This window comes from Zonotrichia leucophrys, chromosome 2 (genome assembly GCF_028769735.1).
Source record: "Zonotrichia leucophrys gambelii isolate GWCS_2022_RI chromosome 2, RI_Zleu_2.0, whole genome shotgun sequence".
Classification (NCBI taxonomy): domain Eukaryota; kingdom Metazoa; phylum Chordata; class Aves; order Passeriformes; family Passerellidae; genus Zonotrichia; species Zonotrichia leucophrys.
In genome coordinates this window covers 136262209-136278650 of record NC_088171.1, presented here as the reverse complement: position 1 = coordinate 136278650, position 16442 = coordinate 136262209, and the positions used below count along the sequence as shown (strand labels likewise).

At 44.9% G+C, this 16442-nt stretch overlaps 1 protein-coding gene across 2 annotated transcripts in view; it reads right to left on the bottom strand.

Annotated features, from left to right (window-relative positions):
* SAMD12 (sterile alpha motif domain containing 12) overlaps positions 1 to 8574 on the bottom strand; it is a 177004-nt gene extending 168430 nt beyond the window's left edge. For both annotated transcript variants that reach the window (XR_010439244.1, XM_064706578.1), the window contains exon 1: positions 8448 to 8574. Coding sequence is in view for 1 of the 2 variants with exons in the window: in XM_064706578.1 (XP_064562648.1) it covers positions 8448 to 8460 (13 nt within the window). In the remaining variant the exon portion in view is untranslated. The remainder of the gene's footprint in view (positions 1 to 8447) is intronic.
* Positions 8575 to 16442: the final 7868 nt, after the last annotated feature.

Below are 16442 nucleotides of genomic sequence, written 5' to 3'. Positions count from 1 at the left end.
TGCTCATGAAAGCTGGTGTCTGCTGAACATGTGGCACAGAAATGGCCGCAGTTTAGCTGTGGATCTGGGCTTTATTTCTTGTCCCATGAATGAGGCACAGTCAACAAAATGCAAAGGAAAATATATTTATTCATCCTCACTAGCATAATTAGTTTGAAATCTAGCACTTGACTTCTGTTCTCAGTCCTGGCTTTCTCTCAACTGCCTAAAAGTTACCTCCTTTATTACTGTTCAAGGATATCCCTTCCCTTGTACACTTAACTGAAGAGTCTGGAAATGCCTTCTTTCCTTCCCCCAGTAAAATTCTTCACCTCCTACTGCTTGCTCATGCCACTGTATCCTACTCACTCTAGTACCCCAGATGATTTGTGTAGCAACAAACCACCAGTGAGGGCATGCAGAGGACAATCTGAGAAAAAGCTTCTATTGATGCACATTACAATTCTCTTTCTTTATGTTTATGAAACAGCATTATTAAAAGTCTCTTTCTTGCTTTTACTAGGTTATTTGCAGAGAAGCAAATCAACTCAAGCAAAATCCCTTCTGGGGGAAGATAATATTTTTTTTTAAAAAAAAGAGCCACAAAGCCAGGGCAAAGGTGAGCAAATGAGTGCAGGAATGGAGGGAAGTAATAACCTGAATGTTCAGCTGAAGAAGAGGAGCTAGCACATCATATAGAGATGGATAGGGCTGCACTAAAGACCAGCTAAAATCCACATGGTCTTCCTCACACTCTTATTTCTGTCAATCACATACTCCCTGCAAGCAAATTAGATCCTGTAACTGAATGCAGGGTTCGCTTCAGCCCAAGTTCAGACCCTGCACACCTCCTTGCTTCATCCAGGAGCACAAACTAGGGTGAATTCTTACTGTTTCAGGTAATGAAGCTGCTCTTTAATGCCAAGTTTACCTTATGCTCTACACAGAACATGCAACTATTCACAGCAACTGCTTCACTCTTTCTGTAGTCCTTTTGCAACAGGACACTTCTGGAGAGAGAAGGAGGATCCTTCACAAAGGTGAGGGAACATAAAACTTACTCAAGGCGGAAGCCACTAAGGCTGACATCTGTAGATCTAATCTGCTTCAGGTTTTCCTGAATGTCTCTCTCAGACCATGCTTCACCTCATTTAGAGAGTTCAGTACAGGTGTTTCCAGCCCTGCCTGCTGTGGAGAATCAGTATTTTCCAGATGGCATTTCTACAGTTGCAGCCTAATGTCAGGCCCCTCCTTCCTCAAACACCATTGACCAGACATGGCACACAGTTCCTCTTCCAGAGCAGTATCAGTTCTTATAAACTAGGAAAGCAACATATCTTATGCATCATAACCCTGCTTGTTAACATTTTTATAGCTCAATGCCTGATTCCCCATCTCCTCTTTCTGGATTGTCCTGACCAAATTTCCCTCTCAGCTACTAAATGCAAATCAAATTATTGTGGTGAGAGGAATTGTTCTGGACACACAGCAGATGAGCTAGACTTGGTCATAAAAGTCATCAAGCTGGGTCAGACTAGAAGTTTAGCCCTTTATGCCACTGCTTAAGGAACAGCCTGAGAGCAGGGCGTACATGAAGTGACCCATTGGCACATTAGGAATGACCCCCAAGGTTAAAAGTGCACTTGGGGAACTCTTGTATTATATGAAAAACTATTTCCTTTTTTAATTTAAAGCACAAAACCACATGGCTTCATTGTTCTGCCTTTTGACCTAGTTCCTTTTTCCACCTTCTCCACACCATTCATCAAGACCTAAGGATTCTCTCCACGGTCATCTCTTTTCCAAGCTAAAGAATCAGATTCTTTGTAACCTGCCCATCTCTCTTCCAAGCTGAAGAATGATAGTATCTGTAACCTGCCTTCAGGGAACACACCATGTCTGTGACCAGCTGACTGTTTTTTCCCTATTTTTCCAGTCCTCTCCTTCTTTTAGGGTGTGGCAAGCAAAAGCTGCAGGGAGAATTCACAATGCGAGAGCAATGTGCAATGATACAAAAACAAAGACCTCCTTTGCCTCGTTCAGAGCTTTCCTCATAGTTCTTGAGATCTTATTTGCTATTTTGACCAGCACCAACCAGACAGTTTCAGAAGACCTCAAAAACTACTTCATTTTTTAGCTCTTTTGCCTTTGGCACCTTCCAGAACTACTCCCTCTACATTCTCTGCATGTTTTGAGCAGATAATTGAGGGCTGAGCTGTTCAATTGTTAATCTGCAAGGGTAAATACCTGTATCCACTCAAAGGCAACAGCTTTCATGAGAAATACCCGACAACAGGATTGCTCAGTTTTAAACTCTGAGTATCTCTTGCTCACTGAAAGGAGCATTGCATTAGAGATCACACAGTCTGGACATAAGAAGAGACAAGTCAAGAGACAAAATAGGGCACAAGAAGGTATATTCTCTGTAGTCAGGACAACAGAGAATATTGGCTCCAAAACCAGGCACAGTATCCCAACAGACACACAGACTCAATACTGAGTGAACTGAAAAGCAGCCTTTTAACAGCTCTACTACCTCTGCTGTATTATTATTAAACTAGCTGTATTGCTTTCAGAGACCAATGGACAAAAGTAAAACTTACAGTGCTCTACAGACACCGATTTCTGCACCCACCAGCAAGCCTGCACAGAAGATGTTTTGGACAGAAACGTCTCCATGCTTACCAGCTCAACAACCAGCACCAGCCTGCAGCTCAAATACCATCCAGCTGCAGTACCTTGCACCGAGCCTGTCCCTGCTGTTCTCCTGCCACAGCCCTTGTGACACAGCAATACTGGGAAGCACTAGAGACTGGCTCTGAGCAGCTTGTCCTGGCCTCACACACTCAGCTGTAAACAAGAGGAACAAAGGTACACACAACCTCCTTGGATGTTGCCTGCTATGCTTGGACATAACTGAAGAACAAAAAGAAAACCTCCAAAAACCCTCAAGAAAAGTTCTACTTTATAGTTTCCACTTAAGCAGTAAACATAAGCTCTTACAATGTCACTACAGGTTTTGTCAGTACTTTCCAGTTGTACATTAGGAAATGCATCCAAAGTCTAACTCTTGTCATTTGCCCACTTGCATTCTCTTCTTGGTGGAGAAAGCACACAAACTGTCAAAGCATCACTCCTTCCATTTGCCTTCATATTACCACCACTGGACTAGTTTTAACCTTATGATGGTATTCAGTTGTACTGAACAAGTAAATTCATATTAATCAGTGTCCTCCTTGAGCTTCTAAGTCTTCCAAGTACTTTAAAGGGTAAGATCAAACACTTACGGAGCTGTATCTAAACTGGCTGATATCAAAGTACTTCTGAGTTTCCAGAAACACTCTCCTACAACCAAATTTCATTCAAAGGAAACAAAGTGTCACATCAAGCCTATACTTGGTACATTGATTCAGGGAGGGTAAAATGATCACATAACTTCCATAATATCCACCCTCCACTCAAGCTGAATACACCCAAAGACACTCCATTGCAGGGTGGTTCTTGCTGCCACAGCTTCATTCTGGGGCCTCCAATCCCCACAATGGAGTGCACCTTCTGAACTTCAGCTCACAGTCTCCCTTTCAAACGGAGCAACAGAGATTGGAAAGCTCTAAGCAGTGGTTCAAAGCAGAGAAGCACACACAACCATGAAGCTGCGTGCACAATGTGAGGGTGTGTGGGAGGTAGAGCTGTTGTTGAGCAACAAATAAGGGGGTAGATGTTACAGCCCAACAAGGAGGCTGTCACGTGAATGTGGATAAGAGATCTATCTTCCAGTCTGGAATCCCATAATTGCTGATGCATTTTTGCAATAAATGGTTCAGAAAGTGACACACAGAACTCAAGACCAAAGATGTTCAAATCTTATGCCTTACTGTCCAATACACCTCCAGCATTGGTGTTATCCATCTCCTCTACTATGACCCAATGTGACTGCTTCACCTGGAGAGTTGAAATGAGTTGTCTCTCTCAGTCCTGCTTCCAGCTGGCAGCTATTTCCAAGCCACATGTCTGAATCCCTCAGGCTAAGAAGTGGTTAGAAATTACTGAAGGAACCAAAAACATAACAGAAGCATGTGCTATTTTTGAATCACAGGGCTTGTTACTTCTTTGCTCCATAGGCAAGTAAGTGTGCTGAAACATCATCTACTGGATCACATTCCCTGGAAACTCAGATATGGAGACATATCCAGTCTGAGCTCAAAGTGGGTGTAGAATAAGGCAAAGTTGAGTAACTGAATACCTGTCAGAAGAGTTGCACTTTTGGGCACGCCCTGGAACAGCATGATAGGTACCTACACTGAAAGCTGCTTCAAAGCTGTCCTCTGGGTGATCCTGAACTTGCTTTGACATTCTTGGCAGAGTTAGCATAGCACATCTATGAGCTCACCATATTTCAAGTCTCTGAAGAAACACATGGCAGCATTCAATATCCATGGAGTTGCTAGGCACTGCAGGCATTCAACCAAGGTACACCACATAGTTGAAATCCACAGGATCACTCTCATAGAAGTTGGTTACAAGCTGCAAATAACTTCAGTTCTGCAGCAGTCAACCTGGATGCCATTCCACAGAATGCCCTAACCTCTTCTGAGTCTTAGTCTCCTTAAGGATTACCAAAGGGTAAGGCCAGTCATTGTCATTTTATGTCAGCAAGGCTCCACTTCTCAGTAAAACACACTATCCCATAGAAAGATCCAGGGTCTCAGTAGCATAAGCCCACTACAGAAGAGCCATAGGAGACTGGAAGTTTACATAAACTTCCAGGAGGAGACCTGCAACAAATCTATGTGGCACTTTCCAAAGCCTATCCACAGCAAGGTGTTAGACCAAATTTCATTAAACACTTACCATTAAAGAACTCCATGAGACAATTAGCACTTTTCTTTGCAAAGGAATCTCAAAAACACCACAGATCAGAGCTGCAGGGGATCCAACAGAACTGTGTGGGATCACCTGCATGCAGACATCATCTGATGAGTGCTGTCAGTCTCTCACCTTCCTGTGCAATAAACACTGCAGGGGGAAGAAATCACCATTTCTCTCTTTCCCCCTTTACCTCTGCTGCACAAGAGCAAACTGAAATGGAAAAAAAGAAAGAACACTGTTGCAGAGATCAAAAGCCTTTTTCTACTGGCTCTGACCTAGTTCTTTCATTCTTACTGGAAGGAGAAAAAACACTTAAAGGAACATTGTCAAAACTGTTGAGTCTAAAAATAGACTTACCTTGGCAGTGCTGCCATCTCAACGGGCTCATATTAAGAGTACAAACTCACTTTCCTCATACACACACACCAATCCTTTCATCAATCTGGAAGCACTGGCACTATACAGCCCAAAGGACCTCCCAGTCTCCATAAACTCTTCTGGGACACTAAAGAATGTATTATACATAACTGGTGAAGAACTGCAGTATTCTCCAAATTCCTACTTCATATATGCAAGTCAGCTATCGCAGTAAAAAAGTTTGGATGGTTTCCTTAAGTAAACAGGTGGACATGTATTGAAATTGCTAAACCCCAGCACACCATGCTAAGGCAGCTTTAAAAAAATCAGATTTGAGGAAGATTTCAGCATTTTTTTAGATAAAATAAATTTTTCAAAGACTTTATAAAAAGTATAAGCTACAAAGTATTTTCACCTTAGCCATGCAGAGCATTTCTGAAAGGAAAAACAAAACAAAGACTCTGGGTTCATGGCTGAAGCTGACAAACAGGCAGTTTCCATAGAACAATGGCCCTGGTGGAGCTGGTGGGGCAGGATGTTGGCTCCAGTCAGGAACTCCTGTGCTGCAGAATCCCTGTGCTGCAGAATCCCTGCCTCCCCTGTGCCCCAGGCACCTTCCCACTCCCCAGCTGCATCCCAGAGCCACTCCCAAGTCTGCACAAGAAGCCAGTTGGCCCAACCACTCAAAGGCCTTGCATAACTCTACAAAAGAAAGCCCAGGAAGTCCATCCTAGCCAGACGCCCAGCTGACCACTGCAGAGACTGCAAGGCCAGACAACCTCAGTTTAAACCTCATTTCCAAGCTTCCAAAACTGTTGTACAGCAGGTTATGTTCTCAAGATCACAAGCTGCAAACCAGGAAAGCATGCTTCCAAAGAAAACAAACAAATCAAACAAACAGAAAACAAAAAAATCCCAACTGTGTGCTCTTCCTGAGTCCAGGACATTTTTCTACAAAACCATCTACTTAGAAGATTCAATGGCAACTCTACTTTAGACTAAAGCAGGGTCTGTACGCTGTGATGACTGGAGTCATGAGGAACATGTAACCTCTCAGCTTTCCAAACAGAAGCTGTAATGCCACATGTTCCTTGCCAAAAGTCACAGCTCAGGCACAGAACACAGCTCACACCTAGGGCTCCAACAAGGCCCTAGGTGCATTAAGAGAAAAACAAGCTTTTAAGCACAATCACACAAGGAAACATGGCTCCAACACAAAATTATGGATAATAAAAGGCCTGAAATGTGAATGCACTACAAACACACAAAGCAGTCACGGCCACATGGCTACTTGTGCTGAAATAGTCATAGTGCTGTGTTAGTGTGAGGGCAGCAGAATCGTGCAAAGGCAAGAAAGTTGAGGGAGAAAAAAACAAAATGGGAGGAATGCAGAACACAGAGACAAGAATGCCTGTTCTGACACACCACAGCAGGATGCATCCTGGGGGAAGGAAATGGGAAGAAGGAGTTAAAGAAAAAACTTTCATCTCAGGAGAAGGGAAAGGCACTGCTTCCCAAAGCTTTAGCAGAGCTTTCCTTCATTAATATTTACAAAGCTTTTAGAGATTCTCAGATGGAGGGCACTGCAGATATGACAGGAATTATTACAGACCTGAAAAGATCTAGCAAACAGACTGAGAAGGACTTCAAGTAAATCAAGTGGGATGACATTAGTGAGCACACTGAAACAGGGGTTGCTGCTGGCATATGAACCATCTGGTGCATGGCAGTCCATTTCATTTACTTACTTACCCACTGCCAGGCACACATGCCCAGTTCATGTCATTAGGCTTTTGCCACCAAAGTAATGCTTTTATTCAGGACCACTACATTCCTTCTGTGTATCATTCCAGTCTTCAAAACTGCCATTCAGTAAAGCAGCCTGTGCCTGAGAAATGCTTGCCTTAGGGAGAGGCTTACACTTAGGATGAGCAACTTGGGATGTTGACAGACACCTTTTGAGACACAGTGGTCTTGCTTATCTTTATTTGAATTTGCACAGGAAGCTGGTTTTCAGGGATGTTAAGCTCCCCATCGCATCCAGGACGTTTAAGTTTTTGCTGGACCATCATTTACACTGCTCACTTGGGTACTCAGCAAAAGACAGCTTCAGCATGATTTCCAGCAATAAAGCAACTGCGTCTGATGGAACTGAAGATTTCAGCACAACTGAGAAACAAAACTCATGGTAGTCACAAGATGAACACACAAAAATACTGTCATACACTAAATTAAGCACAGGAGACACTAAATTAAGCACAGGAGAAGGGGTCAGATGGCTGGTTTACACAGGATTCTTAAATTTTCTCAAGGACACAGAATAAAGCATGATGAGGTGCAAAAGCAGGGCTCAGACTGCCTCAGTCTAAAGCACTAGAAAACCAAGTGAATCTTGGAAGCAGGCAGCAGGAAGGCAGATTTGCCTTTTCTCATACACCTGTCTCCTCCAACTTCCCAGAAGACCCAATGGAAAGGGAACACACAGCCCATGTTAGAAGGCTAAGGGGAGCCCAGCATTTACTGAAGACCTAGCAAAGCATCCACCTGTCAAGGGCTTGGTAGCTGTCGCCTCATTTACCGGGGTACCTTCCCAGGAGCCGGGCACCTTGTGAACACCTCTCAGCTCCCGGCTGCCCAAGAGCTGAGCATCTCGGCCCTTTGGCTTCTCCATCGCTCTCAGGGAAGGAGGGGCCGAGCACAGCTCTGCGCCCATGCGGGGCACGCTGGAGCTTCGTGGGCATCGCGCTCTGGGGGCACTCGGGGGATCCGGGCAGCAGCGAAGGACGGCGGCGCCTCGGCGCCCGCGGTAGAGCGACCGGCGGGGCTGGGGAGGCGCCCGGGCTGAGCGCGGGGCCGGGGCCGCTCCGGAGGGAGGCGGCGCAGGTCGGCCGCCCTTGCCGGGAGAGGCGGCACCTCCGGGCCCGGCGGGAAGTTGCCGAACGAAGCCTCCGGGCAGCCCCTGCCGCCTATCCCGCCGCGGGCGGGGGCCGCGGCCCGGCTCCACGGCACCTGGCCCGGGGCAGCCGCGGCGCTGCGGGCGGGCGGGCGAGGTGCGCGGGGGCCGGGGATGCCCCGCGGCGAGGCCGAGGCAGCGGGCGGCAGAGCGGCCCCGCCGGCGGACGCCGCTGTCCCGCCGGACCGGGCCGGGCCGGGGCGGCCCCGCCACGGCGCAGGTGAGTGCCCGGGGGAGGAGACAGGGGAGGGACCCCGGGGGCGGCGGGCAGGGGACGCGAAGCCCTTACCTTCCACCGCCATCCTCCCGGCCTCGCATAGTGCGCCGGCCGCCGACCCGGCCCCGGCGGCGCTGCCCCGGCCGCCCCCCCGCCCGCGCGGGCTCCGCTCATCTGCAGCCGCGGCGATCAACCTGCAGCGCTCGCTGACAGCGGGCGGGGCCGCGCCGCGGATCCCTGGGAAACGTAGTCCGGGAAACGGGCGCCCGGCCAGGCAGCCGCGCTCCCTGCCGCCGGCGGGCCCCGGGGCGCCTCCCCTGTCCCCGGCGGCACGCAGAGCAGCGCGGGGCCCGGCCGTGGCCTGAGGGAGGCGGCGGGGATGGGGACACCACGGGGCTTGTGTGGGAGAGGGACAGCGCGGGCACCCTGCCCCAGGAAGCTTCATTTCACAGCTCCGGGATGTTTCTCTCCAGAATTTCAGGATCTCAGACAGGCTGACGGCTCCAGGATAAGCCCGACCTGTCCCCCGCACTCCCTGGCCGGCCGGAGGAGTTTGTCCGCAGGGAAAGAAAAAGGCGCGCACAGCGCCGGGAGCTATCGGTCAGCACCTCAGCCTCGATCAGGCCCTCAGCGTTTGTCCATCTTACCCACTCTGGCAGGTCCCACAACAAATCCCAAAAACGAACGAGGTCAGGGACGCAGTAGCGGAGCCATTGCTTCAGGTCCCCAGAAATCTTACACCAAACAGCCTGCCACCCTCCAGATCTGTCCTGGAAGACAGCTGTGGGCTTGTGCACTTCTCAGTTTTATTTTGAGATATCAGAAAGATTTTGAAGGGTTTTTTTTTTTCCATTCAGAAGTAGACATTTTTTCATTTTAAGTGTATCAGTAAATATTACTACTCGCAAACAGTGTATGAGTTACTCTACTCACCAAAGTTATGTCATTAAAATCAAGAGAATAACAGCAAAGGCACTGAGTATACAAGGGCAAACCCAGATAGGGCATGAAAACAGTTCTGCATGTTCTTTTTGTTAGTAGTGGCTATTGTGGCTAATAAGTGTTATTTGTAACAGGTTATTTTTGCAAAACAAACCTCAAACTAGAGTGCAAGAATATACAATATGCAAGGGAATATGCATATTGTATATTCACAATATGAGCACAAACCCCAGGAATTTTGACATCCTTGAAATATCTAAATTAATTAAAAATTGGGTCTTCATTTATTTTATGAAGGAAACTCAGAGGCTATAAGAAATGTCTTGAAGCTCAACTTTTTCCATAAGCCTTCTAATAATCAACTTTGCCCTGAAGACCTGACTCGTTGTTTGCTCTCATAAGCACCTGAATTTTAGCCTTTGTGTTGTACATGGGTCCAGATGTTGTACAAGTGTCCTGGAACAGCTGTCTTGTTCATGTGTTTGCAAAGTGATAGGCACACTCACAGTGCATTATAATTAAAAAAAATTGAGAGGATGTGCTAGTCCTTCAGAGTGCAATACAGTCACACACCTGATCCCATATGCTGGCAGAATGGACTGATGCTCACACACTTTTTCTGTGAAGAAAAAAGGATATCCCAGTTTTTTATTCATAGATAATTTTTCAAATATATGTAATATATATGTTTTCAAATATATGTAATACACACATACAGCCTTCAATGCATAATAAGCTCCTATGATTTTGATAACATTTTGTATTAAGCTCATGTATTCAAATATTAGTCATTTATTTGACTGTGACAATATCTGGAGATATGTTGGAGTAATTACCTGGCTCATGCATGTGTGGAGCAGTGCTTTCTTGTTTGGAGTGAATTGGAAGCCATAGAGGGAATAAATCAAGGCTCAGAGTTAAAAGTGGCATGGACATGGAGCACTGGACTCCTATCCCCATTAGCATGCTGAATTTCTGACTGGTAGCTACATTTCAGCTCTGGACCCTGAGGACATCCCCAGTGATGGGGGGATCATTTAATCAATTTTACTAAGCCCTTTAAACAGCACTGTAGTTTTTAATTACAACTTCATGCCTGCTGAAGAACAGCAAAATTATGGCTGTGACTAGATAGCAAATAAGGCATGACAGATGTTAAAAGGTGTAGTGTGTGATACCTAATAGCTAGTGAAATGTAATATTTAGCACTAACTAAACCCATCAGAAACTTAACAAATTCTGGTCAAAACTAGACAAATTGTAATTTAGTGTATGTTGTTCATTAGAGAAAAGAGCCTGTGAATTGATTCAAGGGGGTGTGTAAATTGATTTAATTAATCTAAGGTAGAGCACAATCTGTTTTGAGAAGAGCTTTCAGAAGCATGAGGTGAGAGTGAGCTAACTTTCTTAAAACACCCTGCTAAATTATAGTGTAGAAAAAGACTGTATTTCTCTGCTCAGAAAGAGCTCTGCTCAGAAAGAGCTGTTTCTTGCGGTCCCTGCCTTGCTTTCTTGCTTCTCATTTTACCTTGCCTCACTTCAGAGAGATTTCTTCTAAACTTTCTCTTGTAAGTTAGCAAACTTCCTTTAAACAGACTTGGTTTGTCACAGCCACAGTCAGTTTGCTGTGTTCTTTGCCCTGGGTCACCCGATGAAAAGGGAATACTGACCAGAGGCTCCTTAGCAATTCTAATTATTTCTGAATAGGACTTCTGCCAGCCAACATCAGATGAAAGTACAGTTGATGAATGTCCATCAACAGCATTGCCCTACTGCAAGAGTTCTGAAGTCTAAACAAGATGTTAGAGTTGTACACTTCACATCATCCATCATAATTTTTCTCTTTTTATTCACCTTTCAGAAATTCAACAGTCATTTAGCTTTAGGCAACCCCTTGTGCTCCTAAGTCTTTTCTGTAAACCACTGAAATTCTCACTCATCTTCATCTGATGATCTTGTTAACGAGGTACTTCTGACACATCGTTGTGACCCAAGATTTTAAAACATGATTTTTTTTGGTGCCCAAAGCACATGCACAGGAGAAGTTTTGAGGAACAGTTTAAGAAACATCTGAAAATTGTTGACCCCAAGTCAGGCACCACGTGTCTCTGGCAGTGAAGAGCAGCACAGCCGTGTCTGAATATTTTTGGCTGTGATTTGCTTAGCTGAGTGGGCCTAAACTGTGATGGTGAGATAAAAACCATTCAAAGTTTGTCGTCAAACTCAAGTATGACAGAAACAGGACCACACCATCTGCCTAAAATTTCAGTATCTGGACTCTTATATTGCCTTGCATATTCCTGGGAAAGAATACACGGAAATGGGTGTGTATTTCAAAGGTAACTGATGAGAAGTATGTTGAGATTGGGAGAATGTGTGGGAGGAACATGTGTAGGACTATACAGATGTGATACTGATGGGGAAGGAGAAGTGGGGTTTTCCACTGCAGTGCCTCTGCCAGTAGGGAGGGCTGTAGGTGGAGGGAAGAAGAAAAGGGAAGGGCTGTAGGTGGTTCACACACACTCTCAGCACACACCCTAGGCCAGGAGCTGCACTTGTTTGCCAATGAAAAACAAGAAAGTTTTGTGGGCACCACAGTGAACGAGGTAGGTGGAAATTCAGGTGTGGAAGCAGTGAGCAGAAAGTTCCCTTCAATTCCCTTTCCTTTGGCAGAGTGAGCCACACAGCTGAAAAAAGAGCCTGAGGAGTAATGGGTGCCAGATCTGGAATGAAAGGAGGAGGGTCTGGGGTTTCTCTGGATTCTCTTTTTTTCTCTAGGAAGTGGCATTTCCTAAGAAACCTGCTGAGAGTCATGCAAATACATGAAAGGCACAGGGAGAAAATGCTGGGTGCACAGGTGTTTGGTTTATTTGTTTTTTTTAATTAAATTTTTAACCCATGTAGGCATATACCGAGAAAAGGGAAGAAACAGACTTTTGGTGTAAGTCCCATGCTCTGATCCATGGAAACAGATTCTTTTGCTAGAGTGGATCCAGGCTTACTACCACAAAGTGACCCAAGGTATGGTAGATGTCAAAGTGTAAGGGCTGATGTTCAGAAGGAGTGTTCTGGTGTCTGAGAATGACATCAGAAGAGCTATTAGGCAAGGAAAATATAGATAAACATGTTTAAAATACATGTAATATGTACTAAGGCAATGAAATTCAGGTTTTACTAGTGTAATGGTCTAATTACATAATTAATATTCTTTGTGTATACTGTTGCTGAAATATACTTTGAGTATTGCTAATATTACACATCTACATTTCCTAATTGTCAAAAATATTTTGCATTATAATCCATAATACTACAGAAAGTGCATGTAGGGATTTGTAGGAGACTGCAAAAAAAACCACAAGATGTCTGGAAGGTGTGTTTTCTCATTACTGTAGCATTACCTGGTGTTTTCTCTGGGTTTTTTTTAGTTATTTATTTATTTTTTAAAATAAATTAAAATATTCTTCAAGAATCATGTTCCCTGCTCTCAATTTCAAGGAAAAAAATGGTATGTGAGTGTTAAAATACCCAGAAGATTCATAGAATTTTTTGTGTTTCACTTCATTTGATAGAAGATCAGGGAAGGGAAGTGGGTGGGTTAATATGATCTGTGCATGTCTGAGGCAGAGAGCACTATATAAAAACATCACTCCTGTTATAAGTGTGAAGTTAATTCCACTTTCCAATAATACCTATGTCTTATGCACAGAGAATGATACTGACTTTTGCTATCATCAAATGTTTTGATGGGTTATTCCATTCATTGCTTTATGGTAAACTACAGATAATTTTTATACAAATGTGGAAACATGCCACAGATTCTCCTCCCAAAGCAAGTTTGTGACAACTCTCCCAGCAGTAGAGTCCAAAAGCAGCAGCAGGGCTGCAGGCAGAGACCACAGCTCTGACTGCCTCACTTGGCAGCTTTTTGAGTCAGGCTTTTCCTCTCGTGTATGGGGCGAGGCTGGGAGAAACTGGGCATGGATTGAAAAAAGAGAGGTTCAGGCTGTGTATAAGGAAACCCTTTTTCACCTGGTGGATAGTAATTTATAGGAGCTGGTTGGTGCTCAGAAAAGTTTTGCAGCCACCATCCTTGGTGATTGCCAAGCCCCCACGGGCACAAAGCCATAAACAACCTGCTAGGATCTTGCCGCTGATCCTGCTTGGAGCAGGAGATTGAGCTACAGACCTCTTGTGCTTCCTTTTACCCTGAACCATCCTGTCATCTCATCAATGCCTTTAGCTGCCCTGGACTAGCACTTCTATCTAGAGTGGTGCATTTACCTTCCTTCTATCATTAACCTCGAACAGCCTTCCTTTCTTCTGAAGTCTAGTGCAAAGCCTGTTGAGTGCTGCACCCATCAGCATTGAGTTACCCATAACCCAATGCATAACCCATTGAGTTACCTGTTCTCATTCACTGGTGGCTGCCCAAACAGTGTGGTAGCACAAGGAATTGTGTGGTGTGAGGTGGGAACAAGAGAGGGTAGTGTCACTGATGCAGAGTTTGGCTGGTTTAGTGATAGCCTCAGACATGTTACTTGGTACTGGAGATCTGAGAGCAGTGAATGAGATTTGTGCTCTCCTGAAGAGTGTTTGTGTCCCTTTCCTGCAGAGAAAAGCAACACACTGAGTGCCCTCCTTGCTCATGATTGGAGAGTGTGAATCACTGAACCCTACCACATAAGAGTTCCTCATAAAAAATGGAAGAACCATACTTAATATAGGATGTGTATTTAAACAGAACTAGAGGAGCAGTCTACTATAGCAGCTCCATGTGACCAGTTGGCAAACAGCTGGGTAACTTGTTTAAACACTCCTGACTAATGCTGTTGTTTGCTGAACTGCAACTTGATGTGGCCTGGAACAATTCAGTGGTGTAAGTAACCTGCAAGTACTGAATTCCAGAGCCATTGGTGGTGGAAGGCAGCTCTAGGGATCATCTAGTTTAAACCTGTGCTCAGAGCAGGGGCAACTAGAGCAGGTTGCTCAGGGTCATGTCTATTTTGGTTTGAGTTTTGCCAAGGGTGGATACTGCACAGCCTTTCTGGGCTACTTGCTCCAGTGTTTGATCTCTCCTCAGTTTCTTTTCTCATTTAAATGGAATTTTCTGTATTTCAGTTTGTGGCCATTGCCTTGTTTCTGAGACATTGCTGAGAGGAATCTGTTTCCACATTCTTTACTCCCCACCATCAGGTATTTATACACAGTTATGAGATGCCCCCAAAGATTCTTCTTCTATGAGCTGAATAGGCCCATCTCTCTTAGCCTCCTCTTGAATAAGAGGTACTCCTGAAGATGGTACTATTCAATCATCTTCATGGTGCTCAGTGGACATTCTCCAGCATGTCCAGGCTCTTCTGAAGGGCAGCATAACCATCCTGTGTATCAGCCATTCTTCCCAGTTTGAGATTATCATCTCACTTGGTGAAGGTGCCCACTGTTCCATCTTCCCAGTTCATTAATGACAGAACTGTACTGGCCCCAGAATGAACTCCTGAAGTAGACCACTGATGTCTGTCTTCCCAATGGGCTTTGTGCTGCTGAGCACAATCCTCTGAGCTCAGCCTATCAGCCAGTTCTGGTCCACTTCACCAACCACTTACCTAGCCTGTACTTTATCAGTTTTCTAAAACGGTGTTATTGGACACAGAATTGAAAGCCAGTCATTTCTTCATAGGAGGCTGTCAGGTCAGGAATGTCAAGTCAGGCTTGATTTCCCTCGTGCAAATCTATTTTTGGCCATGGATTCCAGTACAGTGGCATTCCTGTCCTAGATACAGGAAATGGTTTCCCAGATTAGTTTCTCCATCACCTTCATAGGGATCAAGGCAAGGCCAACTGACCTGTAGTTGTCCAGATTAGCTCTGTTCCAGTCATCAGGAATCTTCCCAAATTGCCATGAGCTTTCAAAGATAATTGAGAGTCATCTTGCTCCGGTGTTTGCCAGCTCCCTCAGCACTTGACAGGTGCAACCATCAAGCCCTGTGAGTTTATATAAATCCAGTACGTTTAAATGTTCCATGACTTATTCCTCATCCACCCCAGGGTCTGGGTTCCTTGTGCCAGTTGTCACAGCTCCTAGGGCCTTGTCATTCCTGAAGGCTGGTCCTACAAGTAAAGATGAAGTGAAGAAGGCATTGAGTACATTGGCTTTTTTGATGTACTTGGTCACTATAGCCTGTTATCCATTCAGTAGGAGGCCTATATTTTTCCCCAGTCTTCCTCTTAACATAGATGTAGAGCTCTCCTTGTTGTCCTTCATTCAGATAAATCCCCAGGTGGGCTTTGGCTTTTCTAACACCACCTCTGCATGCTTGGACAGTGTCTCCTGCTGGTTATAGCAATTTCCTTCTCTGCTGTTTTGAGGAACCTGGACCAGGTCTGCAGTGGAGCTACTATACTGTTTTTTACTGGTTGAGCATTCAAACCACTCCTGCTACACTCACATATTAGACACTGGCTAGGGTGTGCGCTGATATTTGTGCTCAGTGTGCTCAGATTTGGGTAACACATGCAGCTTTTCTTGATCACCAGTTGTAAACTTTCACACTTTGCAACATAGCTTTTAAATTCATACTTGTAACTTTTGTTACAGGTGTAAATAACTTCTGAGAAATAAAGCTTTAGGTAGCACCATAGCTCTTCTAGGTCTCCCTGACAAGAAATACATGAACCTGTGCAGTGTGAGACTGGTGCATCTGTACAGAGCCTGCCTAGAACATGATCTGTGTGTGCCCAATGGGGCTGCCACATCCTGAGCATTATGAACTTATAACCAGAATATATCATTTGTACAATCACAGTGCCCCTTTCACACTTGGGCAGGATTACTGTGCAAATAGAAGAGGGAAATATCTGGATGATTTCTGATGTACAGAAGCTCCAGTCATGCGGAATCTGAAATTACAGAGCTTGGGATCTGACCTTTAGCAACAGTAATGTTTGTCACTTACCTTGATGCCAGTAGGAAGAAGCTAATAAGTAATAGCCAATACTGTGTTGATTTCAATGTAATATACCTAGTGTGAGCCTCTGAATATCAGAGCTGTCATGGTTGAAGCTGAAACCAGGACAGAGCTAAAAAATATTACATCTCCTTTTAAGGTCTCTTATGTGCTGGATTTG